Raw genomic sequence first — 17755 nt, forward strand, 5'->3', positions numbered from 1 at the left:
AGTTTGGGGAAGATCCCTATTTGACAAAGTTTACAGAATAATAACTCTTACAGTATTTCAATACTAGTTGAGATTGAAAAAAAATTATCAAATATGTAGTGTTATTATTATCGTTTATTGGTAAAGTGTCAACACATTCTGAAGCACGGAATTAACATGCCTACTGAAAACGAGATTTAACCTATTTCCTGAGAGTATGGTTCAGCATTGTATTATTACAGTACAACCTACTTTTGCAGTAGAGGGGATAAGAAGTGTAACTACTGTACAGTATGTGCAAGTTTATATCAGTGACATTTCTTCATCGCTGGTTGACTTGCATTGGGATTATTGAACATTAATCATTATGAATAGAAAACACAGCTTTACCACCAGCCTTCCCAATAACAGGCATGGTTGGCTAACGTGGCTTTAACCCCCTCATATGGCTTTAACCCCCTCATAGCTGCCGCACTGAAGGATGTGGAGTTTCAGAGCCCTGCTGCTGCTCCCGTCTCTTAGCAACGCCCCGGGTCGGCATTCGGAGCTTTTGGCTCCGCCCAGCTAAGGGAGGCGGTGACGTCAGAGGGAGATCAGCAGCTGCAGCCTGGACAGGAGGGTGTGCAGCTCAGTCCGGTGCCTGAGAATTGACCGGGGAGCAGCACCGCAGAGAGCTCCTGCAAAGGGAGATATACAGGATAGAAGTGCAAGAGGAGATACAAAAGCAGCACAATGCCACAGACAATAACTCTCAATGGCCCTTCACCCTGGGGATTTAGGCTGGTGGGGGGCAAGGATTTCAGCACCCAACTGACTATTTCAAGGGTAAGTAACAGGGGAGATAACCTGGGATATATGTGGGTGTAGAATTCTGCTTCTGTTCAAATCTCCATGTGTCTGGGATCCTTATGGTAGATTTTGATGGGGGTAACTTGTTGCCGTTTCATTTTTCCTATGGTTGAGGCTCTTATAATAGACATGGATTGGAAACAAACGCTTCTATTCCACCTTCCCTGTGGCTGATGCTCTTATAAGAAGTGTGGATGGGGAGTCCGGCTTCTGTACTACTTTTTGTCTGGTAAGCGGGATACCTAAGGATCTGCTTCTAAACGTCGTGGATCGGGCACTAGGGAATTTGCACACAGAAAAAAAGCTTGGCTGACACTGTGAAACTTTTGAAAGCAGCGTGTGGTTGCAGAGACTGAATTACTGTGCTTCTTCTGCAACAAGTAGTTTGAATGAAAGTTTCCAGGAGGAGACAAAAGAGTTCCACAGTAATTCACAAAGTCTTGACATCAATCAGTGAATGACTGGCTATTATTAGTCTTATTCCTTTTGATCATGTGAACTGCTTGCCTGGGACTCGTTTTTATTGCATGGCTATAACTTCTTTTGTATTTGAGAAATCGCACACAAGTTTTTTTTTTTTTTTTTTTTTTTTTTTAAATCAATGCATTCTGTGTAAGAAAAATAATTGATAAAGCCCTATCTATCTGGATGGTGCTATATAAATAAAGATCTATATAGAATATGTGTCATGAGTAAATATTGCATTTTGTTTGCAGGACTGATTGCTTCTGTAGGCTGATTGCATTGATAGCAAGAAAAACAGTTTGGTCAGTGGTTGCTAAAATGATGTTGATCCTGTAAATTTTACAGTGTAAAAGAACATGCTGCACTGTTTAATTACAGTGTATATAGATCCTCAATGCACATTTTCCTTAGAGACAATGGAACCTGTTATTTATTGCGGACATACTGTAACTTATTTAACCTTTTTTTTGGTGTGGTAGCATTTAAAAAAACATTTTCGTAAGTGTTTTTTCCCCCATAGTTTCTTAAGTTTGACACCTACATGTGGATCCTACGGGTTTGTGCCACTTCAGACCTGGCGCATCTGTTGACGCTAAATAAATGGAAAGAAACGTCCTTGTCGCAGATATTGATAAATGTGATTATATTATATCTTTATATGCGTATAACACCTCCCTAATTCATTCTATTGCCACCCAAAGCACTCACTGAGGAGAACAGGCGCTACATCAATGAAAATGTTTGATACATTGATGCTAGGAGATGCACATGCTACATTCTGTTTAATATCAATCAAACACAGAGGTTTTCAAACAAATTTAATTTGCAGACCCGTAACATTTTGCGAATGGAGTTGCAGACCCCTTTGGAAAATATGTTGTCCACATGCGGCCACTGTTTGCAGCCATGGCACCGCGCTAACGTGGAGAGAAGCGGTGGGCTCTCGGAGTCTCTGCACATGTCTCTGGTTCCTCAGCAAGCTAGTGACCTTCTGCAGACCCCTTAGTCTGTGTGCAGAGCCCCAGAGGTCAGCGGACCATTAAAATAAACCAAGCATACAGACCTGAACACATAGGTCAGTGCTATGTGAGGTCTAGTCCTGATCCCCTCTATCCCAGTATAATATTTAGCAGGAAAGCTCCTACCCTCGCTAGGAGGGGTTTATAGGACATTAGCATTAGGCAATAAGATCAGCTACTCTATTTGCAGTGGAGATTCAATTATGTACAGTATTTGGGGGTCTCTGCTCTCACAGACACAGCCTGTCTGTATAAATCCTATGTACTGTGCTGCGTATCGCGCGCTATAATGTAATTGTGAAGCACTTGGAATCCCATTGGGAGAAAAGTGCTATATGAAATAAAGTTATTATTATGATTATTATTAATGTTTGGTGTGTCATACTCCGCATAGTTATATACTGCAGCATGTTCATTATACATACTTTGGGGGCTACATATTTAGGCAATAGTTGTACAATCCTGAGGCAAAACAAACTGCACCAGATATATATAAAAAAATCCTCTACTTATTTCAATGGGAATTTAGTCTCTGATACACATGGTATAGATTTTGCGCACCACTTTTTTCTTGATACATATGCCCCAAAGTGTAGCTTTGCAGTTTCATTTACAGAAAATCATTGCGTTTGGGGACGTATGCCTTTTTACATAGATCAAAATGCATAATGTATTCAAAATCTAGAACTATTTAGTGTGCGTTTTCAACCCCGTTGCCATCATAATAGCATTTTTATATTATTGGTGTCGTGCCTCGAGCCTTGCATGGAATTATATATTTTTTAGTGTGAAGCATTATGAACCATGAAAACTTTTTTTTATTCTTCATAAAGTTCTTTGCCGTAATCCCCATCCTTGTTAATATGAGGAGACTCTGAAGCTGCATGCCCTTGTAAACTTTTTCCAGATCCCACCCAAATAAAGGAGTGTCAATTATGTGAGAGCGGTTCCTAAAGATGGAAAATAACAAAAGCCACATTATCCCTTTGTTGACTATAGCAACCTGTCTGGTTGGTCACAGGTGCAAGTCTGTTACAGCAAATATGAACAGTTTCAGTTTAGCTGGAACAATTTTACTTATGCAAGGATTGTTGCAGTTTATATTTATATCATCTTAGATGATGTTGGTGTCACAAATTCAGCAGACAGTAGATCTATGAATTAAGGAGGCAGGATTGTCATTTAGCTCTTGATAGCTAAGTGAGCAGATGACTCACTACATGCATTTCCAGACAGTGAATCCACTTATACTGTATACTACAGGAAGGGTGCGCAAACTGGGGCCGCGGCGCTTACACAGACCCCTCGCTCTTCCCCACAACATTGAAATAAAATGCCGGTAGAGCGCGCGAGGCCTATGTAACTACCTCTTACCTGCTGTCCAACGGCTTCTATTGATGCATCACCATGACAACGCGGCCGGAGAGAAGGTGGGGGGACTGAGGAGAGCAGGCAAGGTGGCGCCAAGAAAAAAGTTTGTACTAGAGGATCTGCTTCCCAACGTGCACTGCCTGTATTATTACTGCCTTATCTGCTAAAGGGTAATGGCTTCAAGAGACCGTGACGTCTCATTAATCTAATAATAAAATCACTTGTTACGATGTACAGTATAATAGGCCTGAATATTTTAAAATATCGGGGCCATTTATTACCATATAAGAGGCAAATGCCCTTATTCTATAAACTGCGATAGCGCCGATCCAGTGCCATCACACGCAGAAGCTTCAAGAAGTCAGTGGCGATTTCTGTCCCATATGGCTGAATCTGCGCTATTGCATTTGACAGAATAAGCGCTAATGTGACTAGTTAATCTGGGACTGTTTAGTCTACATTTTCTCTGTGACTAGTTAAGTGTTGTGTAGTCACCATTCTTTATTGACAGATCATTAATATGTGACTCCATGTATTTTAAATAGTTCAAATATTTCTTGTAATGCGTTACTTAGATCAGGGGAGCGCAATCTTTTCCCCCTGCGCACCCCTGCCATCTGTCCCACTCTCCTCGTTCCCCCCTGCTTACCTTGCTTCAGACATCCTGGTGTCATGACGTCACGTTGCCATGGTAATGTGACGTCACATGACCTGCTGCGTCATTTGACGCCGTGTTGCCATGGCGACGTATGACCAGGAGCATCTGAAAAGGTTAAGTAGACGTTTACAGAGGCCCTGCAGCTCCCCCCAGCATTAATTTAAATGTATTCGAGAAGCGTGCAGGGGCCTCTGTAAACCCGCGCCCCCCACAGCGAGTCTCGTGCCCCCCACTTTGCGCACTGCTGACTTAGATGTATATTAAAAGAAATAATAATACATCAATTATATGAGAACATACAGTAGGTGATTTGATTATTTGGGTTATAATTGTTTTGCTTATTGTTTAGTTTTGAACAAAATAATGTATTTAAGCTTTTATTGTATCCCTATAAAGACTGTTGTTATACGTAGTATATTAATCTCTGCAGTGTTTACCTAATTTCTCTACCATACGGTATGTAGAACATTTAATTGTTTAAATGAAAAGACAGACAGGGAAATTCAATGGACACTACAGTATTCTTATACTAATTCTTAATTGTTGATGCTTCTTACTATACTTTATGTTGTTGTTTATTGCAGAGCAGGGAATTTCCTAGTTCATTACTTAGAATGGAATCTTGCCAGGGTTTCCCTGTGACATAAGAATACGGTAATCGCAAAGCAACTCGGGCTGGAAACCACAGGATTTACATAACAATGAGATTGGAATTTTAATCTGCCACTTGAGCAAATTCCCCCTATATTAGGTTCCAGTTACTTTCACTTACAGAAGCTTAGGCATTGAAAACAATATTGGTGGCATGCAAAGCACAAGTTTAATCCGTGAAGATTTATTACATTGGTTCAAAACTCATTGAGAGGTGCAGTAAAACCCAAATCCAATTTATTGCTCTTTATACAGGGTAACCCATAATTCTTGATATTAAAATAAAAAGTACTAGTAGACTAGTGATTCTGTTAAATACTTGGGGGAGGCTTGGACTCGAGTTTGATGAGGCTTTTGCTACATTTATATTGTAAGACATATTTATATTGAGAAACATTTTATTATATAAAATAATGTAGGGTTGCACATGAAAAAGTAGTTTTACTATAGAGTCACACTTCAATCACAGAAGCTCATAAATGATTTACTCTTGTCTTTTAGCTACTGTGAAACTTGTTTTTATACATAGACAATATGAAGTCTTTATGAAGAAAACACACCCATATTACACCTATTGCTCTGTATTACTACTCCATAAAAAAAGCTTACTTAGAGCTGCAGTTCAAGTAATATCCAACATGTGTTTTTTTTTCTAATAAATCAGTTCTGTACTATGAGAAAATACTTTTAGCATTTAAAAAAAAAAATTTAAGCATTTTTTGTTGCTATAGCAACCATTTACAAAGTGACATCCCCTTCCTCTTCTGAAACAGGCTCTGGCACACCCCTTTTTGAGCCCTGCCCTCTCTCTAGCAGTAAACCAATTGTATCTAGTGACTGCCTGGTCACATGAACAGAACTTTGCATCTTGGGTTCTCTTCTGCTACACTGACCGCTATTTAGTGAACTCCCGATCTGAATCTTCGCCGATCGATCACAGGAGAACAGGTCGTTCAGCAACATAGCTAATCACTTGTCATTGTGCAGGTTGTATTGATGTTCATATTAAATAGATTTTTTTTTTTTTTTTTTTTTTTAACATCAGCTTGAACTGCTTGCTTTAAGTAAGGTAAGGGTAGAACTTGATGGACATATGTATTTTTTCAACTACATCTACTGTACCATTTAACTATGTAAGGGGGCAAAATTAGACAACATTTCCTTTATGCATTGATGCTGAGCAACATCTGAGCTGAAGCTATAGGACAAGTGAGTGAAATCTTTTTTCCCTGAGCCACCCTGTCGGCTGTCCCCCTCTCCGCATGCCCCTCTCCCCCCCTTACCTCAGCTTGGTGTTCTGGCGTCATGATGTCGCGTTGCCATGGCGATGAGTCTCCAGAAGCCGGCTGAACCAGGGTAAGTGCAGTTTACAGAGGCCTTCGCGGCTTCCCCGGCATTTATTTTAAGTGCCTTCGGGAAGCGCGTGGGGCCTCTGTAAACCCTGTGTCCCCCCACAGACAATCTTGCGCCCCCCAATTTGCGCACCCTTGCTATAGGACACGCTACTTCAATTTAAAACAGCAGCATGTACTGCTTAAGAGGCCCTTAGAAGGAGAACATTATGTATGTATGTATGTATGTATATCTTTATTTATATAACGTCCACAGCTGTACTTAGCGACTTCCAAGAGAGAATACAGTACAGGGAATTATAGTACAATAAAGTACAACAAATAAAAACAGACCAATAGGAAAATAAATCCCTCCCCCAGAGAGCTTACAATCTTGGTGGTATGCTGGGAAATTTACAGAGACAGTGGGTGAGGGAATAAGGGCAGTAGATGGCAGTCATTGGTAGGAATGACTGTGGGTGGGTGACAGTAGCCATGAGCCTAGGCTATTGGAACACTTCATTTAAGAGGTGAGTTTTAAGGTTTATAGTTTATGTTAGGGGAGATAAGGTGCTTGGCGTATGCTGAGTGTGAGAGGGTTCCAAAGTTAAGGGGGGCAGTGAGGGGAAAAGGTTTAAGACGTAGAGGTGAAAGGGGTGGAAAGGAGACAGTTATGGGTACAGTGCAGCTGACGAGCAGGGGCATAACAAGAGATCAGAGTTGATATGTATGGAAGAGCAGATGAGTGGAGAGCCTTAAGAAGGAGACCCAAAACTTCATGGGAAGCCATTGGAACCTTTTTATTTTATTTTCCAGTCTTTTATTCCATTTAGAGAGAACAATAAGGTGTCCCCTTGGCCTCATTTCAGCAAACCAATAAAACGCAACAGCATCATTGTTACTATGTTGTTGCAACTCTCTGTTGGTAGATTACAGCAGCTATAATGGAACCCCCACCCCAACTTAATTTCCAAATTATTTTAAAATCTGAAAAATAATAAAATTGAAAATAACCCCAAAACATTTGTTTTCAGAACTTGTACATAGGCCACACGGTTTATGTCTAGAAAAAAAAATCTTCTGTGTTCCTTCTAGACATATTTTATGTTGGAAGCTGAAAAAGTGCGACTACGGGTGTAAAAATGTAATGCGAGCCAAAACCAGATACATTGGGGCCTATCATAGCTTCGGTAAGATCACTGCCATATCAATCTGTTTGGAATGTTGTTACCTCATGGTATGAAATTTGGGTAAAAACAGTATTCAGTAAGATTTATCGCTTGGTAGATACCGTTTGGTACAACAATTCCATACCGATTGACTTTGCAGTTGCTTTTTCAGAGATTTTACCATGCGATCTAAGATAGAAGACCTGGAGAACAGGAGCATGGAAAGCACTGCTCCAATAGCAAAAAACTGGGATCCAGACAGGAAAAGTTGATGACAGGTAATTTATTCACAAATCGGAACCACTAGCAAAATTGAGTTGCACAAAGGTAGTCCTCTGACATGATTCACGCACAGGGCGCTTTTTCAAAGAGTGACTAACCTCACTGATGTGCTATTTGTACACTCCTGGCTGTTCCATTGGATAGACCTAGCCAAAAACTGAACCAATCAGAGCACCACCAGGTAAAATACCAGATGTGTCATAATAAGCCCATTAATCACTGAATGCAAACAGTGGACCCACCTAGAGTGCAAATAAAACATCTAGATACAAAATATGGGAGTGTTTAAAAAAAAAAAAAAAAGATACTTAAAATAAATCAAAAGTATCAATTGTGGCAATTATTTATTCATTCATTGACTTTGTTCTATCCGGTTAGGGTTACCACTGGCTGTGATTATTGAGGGAGTGGTTGCTCGGGCCGCCCTGAGTCTTCACTGGACTGCAACCCTATTTGCTTATATACCCTCCTCCCCTTTCAATGCTCAGTGTTTGCTGTATATCCTCGTTTTTTCTGGATCATTGCTGGACTGAATATTTAGTACATCAGAGGGAACACTGTCACCAGATTTACATATATAAAATTGACTCACCTCTCACCCGTAGCTATCCTTCATTACTTCCAAATCATTGAATATATGGACATTGCATTGTGATCAGTGATACTGGGAATCTGCTTCAGCTGTGCAGCACTAGTTTGGGATTTTTTAGTCTCTTGACTTTTCAATTTACCGTGCGATCGCCTTGCAGCAGCCTGGAAGAGCTGCACAGAGGGAAGCTGCATCTCCCTGCACAACTCTTACAGGCGATCACACTGTTATTATTTAAATTTTATTAACACAGAATTGAAGCAGGGGGCCTCTGGACCTAAACCATATTAATTTCAGGTCCGGGGACCCCCTGCTTTCTGAGTTACAGGCCCCAGGATGGGATACTGGTATCTCTTGCAAGTTTACATGTCCCGATCATGTGACGCAGGAGAATGAAACTTGCTGGAGATACAGACACCCAATACCTGGGCCAGTATCCCAGGAAGCAGGAGGTCCCTGAACCTGAAATTAAAGCGGTTCAGGTCCAGACATCCCCTGCTTAAATACTGTGTTAATAAACTCAAAATAAAAACAGAGCTTCATTACCGTAGCGGCTAACCCGGTTTGTTGGTGGTACAGGGTGTGGATGAAGATTATAGTTGCCCCAGGGAGGGTGGTTTGACCTCCCGGGAGCGATTAACCCCTACCTTACCTTGGCGTTATAACCACTAAGGTAATAAAAGAGTTGACTCCCACCACGAGGCCTTACCACCCTCCCCGGGGCAACTACCCCCTTCACTCACCCCCTCAACCACCAACAACACAGGAATGGGCAAAAGTGCTATTAGCCAAAGATGGCTAATAACACTTTTGCCCATTCAAATAATCATTATAGTGCAATATAATAAAATACATTACTATTAAAAAAAAATACACTAGTCATTTAATCCATTGGTCGTCACTGTGGTAATCTATGCCCTGCCAGTATGACGGCCATCCTCATATTCGGCCTCCTCGTCCTCAGTGGGCAGCAACATTAAAATAAAATAAAACGAACTACTGGCCAGTAACCCCTTAATTACCTTAGCTGTTATTAAACTTAATGGTAATTAGGGGGTTAACCCCCCCCCCACCTTGCTACCCACCCAAGAGACCTAACCACCCTTCCCGGAGTGAATACAAGCTTCACCCCCTCTACCCACAACAAACCGGGCACTGGTATTTAACCCCTTCAGTACCTTAGCAGTTAGCCACTAAGGTAATGAACTGGGCTGTGAATGTTCTGTACTGCATAGGATTGAAGCAGGGTGTCTCCGGAGCTGAAAGCAATGCGGGTCAGTGCTGGAGCCCCCGGCTTCAATCCAATGCAGTAACAATACATTTTTCTCCTTCATTCAGTATGCATATCGCGATTCAAATTTGAACATACGAGTTTAAGCGACGATGTGCATATCGAAGCTACCTGAATACCAGTTGTTGGCAAAAAAAAATTGCATTTGCCCATTTTTTGAGCTATTGCACGACTTATCTGAGCCAGGGTGCCAACGCTCCTTAAAAAGCCGTTCAAAGCGATTTGACATGTTATAGAAAGTGTATTTAAGAAGCGTTAAGTCACTTATCAAAGCTACCTGAATAGGCCCTATTGTTTGTGTAAATTCTGTCCACTAAGAAATGAAGAGAACTGAATGAGCTGTAAACAAACTGCAGCAGTAGTATCGTCAGGCATTGTATAAAATTGATGGAATGGAATCGTTGGCAGCAAAGCAGAACCATTTTGGCTATGTTTTCTTGGAGAACTGTTGCAGTATACATGTTGTATGACAGAGATACATGTTCTATTTAGTATAAGGCTCTCATGAACAAAATAGGCGATGACCGGGCGTGACGGAGACGTTTTAAAGTCTCTTTGCTTGTTGCCAAAATCACAAGTTCCAATGAGAATAACGGTAACTAAGGAAGATTGGCTCTTTAAAGTGCAATCATGTTGACCACGAGATTGACTGAGAGGACTTGCAAGTGAAGAAGAGGTGCAAAAAAAGTGGGTGCTGAAATAGTAGGTGATGATACAATAATAGAATTTTTCTGTATTTTGCGCTGGCAGTGTACGCAGAGCAGTACATAGAATAGTGCAGGCCCAATGCGTCCCCTGCCCTGTAGAGCTTACAATATGATTTACTGGTGACGGAGGCACAGTGAGATAAAGTGTCATGTTCAGAGAGAGAGAGAGCTTACACTGGTATTCAAACCTGGCTCAGCTACTTCAAAGGCAGTGTTTTTACAACTCTGTAACTCCTTCAACCTACCGGAAAAAAGGGAAACCTTTTATATGGATTTATAGCAAATAAAAATATCACTTGTGAGCACATTCACATGTCTCAGACAGGTCTGCAACCCTGCCTTTCACCATTACCTCTTAGCATACAATGCTCCCACTGCAGGGACTCTAGGAAATGACATGCACATGACCACACAGTGTCACCTTTTGCTTTTATGTCCATTTTAACATGGACACCTATGGATTTACAGAATACAATCAGACAAGTTTGTGAGAGCAGTTCTCTCTCTCAGGACAAGCAGTACTGATCTACTGTACACATTATTAAATAAAGCAGCTGAAATCATGCCTCCATGTAAACCACACTTTTCAAAGAGAACAATGGTGCTGAGGTGTATGTAATATTGCAAGCACAATCTGCGGGCTGTGACCAAAGGAATGAGCCAGAACTGTAATAAAATACACAGGCAGCTGCTGCAGCTGAATAGCTCTTTAGTAAACTGTATCTTGGCCTTTTATTTTTCCAGTTGGAAATGCATTCAGGGGATTTGTCACCGTTCTATTACAGGTTTAGCTGTGGTCTCCTTTACTCTCTCTAAAAAAAAATATCAGTATAAAAAAAATGACAGTTAAAATGCTGCTAATGTGGTTAAGTTGTCAGGTTTATTCCTGCATTCAGTAATCATGAGATGCAGCAATGAAAAGAAAAAAAATATTATATTGCTGGAATAAGCCTGTAATAAAACTATAAGTAAAGGAAATATCATTTTTAACATGCCCTGAAAGATGTAAGTATTGCCTCTGTGTATGTCAAACAAAGACCCTTTGAAAGTATTCAGCAGTTTCGTTTCTGTCACATTCTGAAAATAACGGTCCTTTTTTCACAACCACACAACCACACAACCTATTCTCATAGTTAATCCTGGAAGGATTTTATCCATTTCTGCTGACAGAATGGACTTGGCGGAAAACTCTTAAGTAAGTTGAATTAGGGTGGTTGGGATTGTGCCTGACTATAGAGTTGGATTTCTCTCTCTCTTTTTTCCATCTATGTCACTGGGTATCATTATTATTGGAGGTTTCTGGCATAGCTTAGAAAACGTCCATCAATTTTAAGTTACTCCATTAAAGTAATAACATAATTCCTGTTGATGAATTTGCAAGTGAAGTTGCAGAAGTCTGTAGGGTTTCAACAAGATATTAGGCAGACATGAGAAGAGAACTGCTAATATATATGGAACAGTGAACATCATGCATACACAGTCCTTAACAATGCCAGCATTAGAAATATACCAATATATGAAGCATTCAGTAGAAGGTATTTATATACAAAATGTAACTTTTTTTTAAAACTTAGATGATCTCCACAGATACCAGATGAAGTTAATGTAAAAAAAGAAGTGTAAAAGTGCATTCACCTTTATGCCACAATGTGTGCAACTCTTTTGCATTTGTTTAATAACTTTAGAATGTACTTTTAATTATTGTAACTATATTTATTTAATTTATTGAAGCACTTTAATAGTTTTTAATCCCCTGTCTCTACAAACAGGCTTAAATACTCTTTTGGCAGTACACAAACATGCCTTTCACACGCATTCCTAATGTCTCTGTAAAACTCCAACCATATCACTTATATTGTAACCTTTATGTGGGTATATTTATGTGGCTTTATCTGCATATGTGCATCTTTAGGTTTGGTGCACTTATTCCTGTATTTTATTGTACATTCACTTTATTGCAAGATGTTTGCCTTGAAGTACAGTAAAGAGTTGGAGCGCTGGGAGCAAGTGCAAAACCAAGGGAGAGAGGGAAGGAATTGAGGGATGGGCAGGTACTTACAGTAATAATAATTTGGATTGCTTACTTGTGTATCCAACTCTTTAACATGCAAGGGCACAATTGGCCCACAGGGACACTACTGATAAATAAAGGGACCCTTCACTCCTTGGAAACAGGGCAGACCTGATGTATTTTAGGCTTTTAAAAAGGTGGACAACTTTTTGGCATTCCCCTAATAAGTCAAGGTACAAAACATGGGTGCTGGGCATTGCAGCCAATCAGTAAGGGGAACACCTCATGTCATCAATTGGCTTGACAGAAATGACAGTGGGTGGTCATTTTGTTATTCCAGAGACAAGGGATAATTAAAGAGAAGTTCTTCTCTAGTTCGGGATCATTTTATTTACTTACTGGTAACCAATAACAAATAGAAGGGAAAGAGATCCCTTCCAAGGAGTCCCTTTAACTTGCACTCAAAGTACATGTAACAAATATTGATATATAATATATCTTTCAAATAATTTTTTTTTTGATAAACAACTTTATATATATTTTGCTCTTAATGTACCACTAATCCAAAAAAATAACGATTTTATTCACATCTGACATTGTCATGGAACAGGTATACCCTGTCTACACTTCTGTTTCACCCCCCCTGTTTCCTCGCAGCCCTGCTTGTCAGCTTTTTAGTGCCAGCTGTATGTGTTTGGCTTTGCACACAAATACAGTGCCATTTCCCCTCTCCCAGCAGCTTGCTGCATTAAAGATGTAACATTATTGCTACATGTTGTAGCTTCCCCAGACACTCCTGTGAGTTGCCATGGCAGCCTCAGCCTTTCTCTCTAATGGGCTAGTCTGCCTTCACCCCCTCTGCTCTGCCCCAGATGGTCTGTCCCCAGACTATCTTACTACCCAGCATACATTGCTTTTTCCTTTTCCACCATTCCTCTGGACTCGTGAGTACCTCGCTGTAACCCCTGTAATGGTGCTGCAGGATTATCTTTTCACCTCCCTTTACTACTAAGCATACACAGAGATTTAGACCTACACCTCTACACAAGAAACTGTATTTACCTACTTTCTCCAAAATAAAGTAAGAAAAGAAACAGACCTTGTCGTGCTTGGAAAAGAGGGCAAGTTGACACTATCTGAGCTAAGTCATCACCACGTGACCCTCTGGCTTCCAGAATAGTGAAAAGATATCGTGTGCCTTACAGACACTTATAGGAGCTGCTACTCCAGACTCCATGATATACAGAGCAGCCTCTACAGCAGTACAAGCAAGCAGCTTACACAGCTATACAGAGCAGCCTCTACACCACACAAAAGAAGCACCAAGTAGCTCAAACTGCAAGCAGCCTGCAGCCTTAACAGACAAGCAGCAGCCTACACTGCACAGCAGCCTTGCAAAGTACAGTGCTTCTTACACAAAACCTAACTGCCTTTTTCTCTGTCTGAGTTCACCCTCTGCACAGCCCCATAGTGAGGAGCCACCTTCCCACCTACCCCTGCGCACGTTCCCACGGCCAGCGCCATCAAGGGCCACGCCGCCGGACACCCGACAGGACACGGGTCAGAGCCACCGGACACCTGTGAGTACAGCTACCCCTACGCTGCATGCTGCAGGACACCGCTCGGCATCATCTGAGACAGACGCCCATCGCTGACAAGGTAAAAGACCGCACGCCACACGCACTGGCAAAAGGCCTACACACACCTACAGCATGGCAGAACTCAGAGCCTCACCAGACATCACGCAGGAAAGCGATCACTCAGACACAGAGACCGCTGCACAAGTGCAACAAGCGCGGGCAGGCGCAAGGCCCAAACGGACAGTCACACTGACACAAAAGGCCCGGGAAAAATATGAGACTGACATTGAAGCACACCGCGAAAGGTTAGAGAAGGCCTGGGAGGACACTGGTCGTGAAATATGTAACGTTGCAAGTACTAGTGATCAGGAGAAACAAATTAGGCAAGCTATAGCCCAATTGAGGTCAAGTCACAAACGTTACCAAATGCTGTCACAAACATATCTCGCATAGCTAAAAAGAATTAACACGGAGGAAAGCCTCAGCGAACGTGACCAGCAGGAGGCAACTGACCGGGAGCGTGACGGCTTCGTGCAGACCACTGTCACTGAGGCCAAAGACCAGAGAAAGGACCTTTTGCTGGAAACTGCATCACAGCGCTCCAGCACATCCAGACACTCATCAAGGTCAGCAAGATAAGCGCAATCTCACGCGTCTAGCGCAAACGGTACCAAGGCGCGAGCCACCGCAGAGGCCGCACGTGCCAGGGCCGAATACACTCAGAAAGAGGCAGTCATGAAACTAGAAAGGGCCCGCTTGGAAGAGGAGGAGCAAACAGCCGCTGCCACCGCCGCCGCAGCCGCTGCCACCGCTGCACGGAAAAAGGCAGAGGTGGACGTCAACCTAGAGGCCCTAAATCAAGAAAGAGAAGCTGCTGCCGCTATAGCCCAAGCCGAAGTCCTAGAAGCAGCCGCGCAACAGGACGGCGGGGAGCTACCGTACAGACGGATAGCCTCAGAGGATCCAGCCCGACGCACTGAAGACTACGTAAGGAGCCTCTTCAGCGTAAACACCAGCGCACCATTTCAACACGGAGGGAGCGACACCACAGACACCGAAGACTCGCTAGGACCACGAGGAGAAGACGCTGCTCCGTCAATGGCACATGCTGCCTGGGATAGCCACAGCCGCAACAGTGATCCACACGCCAGAGCGCACACGGATGCACCACAACAGGCTCGCAATCCAGGTACACCCACGCGGGAGAAAACAGCCCCTCACACTAGCCAGCAGCCATCACGCGTCCACGCCAAGGAAGAGGCGACCGCACAGACCGTCCCAGCAACTACCTCAGAATGGGACAAACACGCCGATGCCTCAGATCTGACAGACATAGCCAAGTACATGATCCGGCATGACCTGGTGCACGCAGGACTCATCAGCTTCGACGACCGCCCTGAGAACTACCGGACGTGGAAGTTCACATTCAAAGACGCAATCAACAGCTTGGACTTCTCAGCAAGGGAAGAGCTCAACCTGTTAGTCAAGTTCCTGGGGAATGAATCCAGAGAGTACGCAAAAAGACTGCGGGCAGCAAACGCGCATCAACCCCAAGTAGGTCTTGACCTAGTGTGGGAAAGGCTAGAAGAGTCCTAAGGCAGCCCCGAAGCAGTCGAGGATTCGCTCTTCAAAAGAGTCGACAGCTTCCCCAAGATCACAAATAAAGACTACTCGAAGTTACGAGATCTTGGAGACCTGCTGCAAGAACTGGAGTTCGCAAGGAAAGACCATTCCTTAATAGGTCTCAACGTCCTAGACTCAGCTCGTGGAGTGAGACCCATCCTGGAGAAGCTACCCTTCAACCTCCAAGAAAAATGGATCTCACAAGGCTCCAAATACAAAAGGGAGAAGCAAGTCGTCTACCCCCCATTCTCCGTTTTCTTGAGCTTGATTCGCGAAGCAGCAAGGACGAGGAACGACCCAGCTTCTTCTTAGGTGCGCAAACCATATACAGTGCAAGCAGCCTGAGGAACGAGAGACCAGCGATGAGATATGGTAACCCCCAAACACCCATCTCGACTCGCAAGACGGACGTGCCTCCCACGACCCAAACTACTCCCGATCAGTCGGTCGCCGGAGACAAGGAACCAAGGGACCCAAACAGGGAATGTCCCATACACAAGAAGCCACACCCACTCAACAAGTGCTTTGGGTTCAGGATGAAGTCCCTAGAGGAACGCAAGAGGTTACTTGGAGAATTCGGAGTTTGCTTCAAGTGCTGCGGTTCCACGACTCACCTAGCCAGGGACTGTAAGGAAGAGATCAAATGCACAGTGTGCGAAGGTGACAAGCACGTGACAGCGTTACACCCAGAGGCGATGACACTCCACCAACTCAAGAACCCATCCTCCGTAGCGGAGCATGGCAGGGAGAAAGAAGGAGAGTCAACGTCCGTCACATCTCAGCGCACTGAGGTTTGCGGAAAAGAAGGTGACAAAATGTCCTGCTCCAAAATATGCCTCGTCGCAGTGCACCCCCAGGGACAACCTGAGAAGGCTATTCGGATGTACGCAATCCTCGACGACCAGAGCAACCGATCGCTGGTCAGGTCAGAGTTCTTCGACATGTTTAACATACAAGACGGTGCTTCTCCTTACACTCTCAGAACGTGCGCAGGGTGAATGGAGACCACAGGGAGAAGAGTGAATGGCTACACCATATGCTCAATAGACGGCAAAGTGAACATGCCCCTTCCCACACATCGAGTGCAACCACATGGCCACAAACAGGGATGAGATTCCCACACCAGACGTGGCACTCCATTACCCCCACCTCAAAGGAATAGCCAACCACATCCAGGCCGGTAGAACAAGGCGCCAAAATCCAGCTGCTGCTCGGTAGGGACATCATGAGGGTACATAAAGTCCGTAAACAGCATAACGGACCCCACAACGCGCCATACGCCCAAAGACTCGACCTAGGATGGGTGATAGTGGGCAACTCGTGCACCAACCAAGTGCACGGGCAAGACTACGTTGATGCCCGCAGAACGGTGGTGACAGAATGTGGACACACATCTCTCTCTGAACCATGTCTTGGCCATCTCCAAGTGACCGAAGGGCCAAGTGAAGAGAAAAGACAACGTCATACCCCTGAGGCCAACAAAGACATCCTCACATCGACGGGATGCGACAATGGCTTAGGATGCTCAGCAGTCCAGACAGCTAAGGATGATGAGTCGATTCCACCGAAAGAAGAAAGTAACCTCCCAAAGGTGACCGACAAAGGGATCGTCCAAAAAACAATAAACAGACAATACTCCCGCGAGCAATGGCACAACTAAGACGTACAGTTGTTCCTCTCCACAGAGTATCAAGCAACAGAGCAACCAACTGCCATGGCTGGCATAGCCGCAAAAGATTGCGCCCCACAGGTGAAGCCACAGTGTCAAAAGGACTGTCCTCTCACACATCCAAAAAGAGACAGCCACAGAGACATTTCATAAAGGGTTTTACTAGGGCAAAAGAGACTGTTCTTTGTTACGTCCGGGGAGACAATAACCTCCCGATGGTAGTTAACAAAGAGACACAAAAGCGCTTAACCAAATTACGGGGAGATGTTCTCGTGCAAGAGGAATGCACCAATGACCTACGGTGCACAGCGTTCCAGACAACAAGGGACGATGACAAGCAAACATCATCAAGGCAAGATAGAGGATTCCTGAAGTTAACAGTCAAGGAGCTCTCTAAAGACGGACTAAGCAGTTGGGTTACTCCGCTACCATTCCGTTCACCAAGAAGGCGCTTCCCAAACAATGGAGAATGTGCCATCTCTAGGCTCACTTCGCACCTCTGCGACCTACA

The 17755-nt window shown here is 43.5% G+C and overlaps 1 protein-coding gene across 1 annotated transcript in view; it reads left to right on the top strand.

The window, feature by feature from the left end:
- The first annotated feature begins 566 nt into the window (after nt 1-566).
- PDLIM4 (PDZ and LIM domain 4) overlaps nt 567-17755 on the top strand; it is a 209370-nt gene continuing 192181 nt past the window's right edge. The window contains exon 1 of the mRNA XM_075601115.1: nt 567-804. Coding sequence (XP_075457230.1) covers nt 712-804 — 93 coding nt within the window. The 5' untranslated portion in view covers nt 567-711. The remainder of the gene's footprint in view (nt 805-17755) is intronic.

Source organism: Ascaphus truei, chromosome 5 (genome assembly GCF_040206685.1).
Source record: "Ascaphus truei isolate aAscTru1 chromosome 5, aAscTru1.hap1, whole genome shotgun sequence".
Classification (NCBI taxonomy): Eukaryota; Metazoa; Chordata; class Amphibia; order Anura; family Ascaphidae; genus Ascaphus; species Ascaphus truei.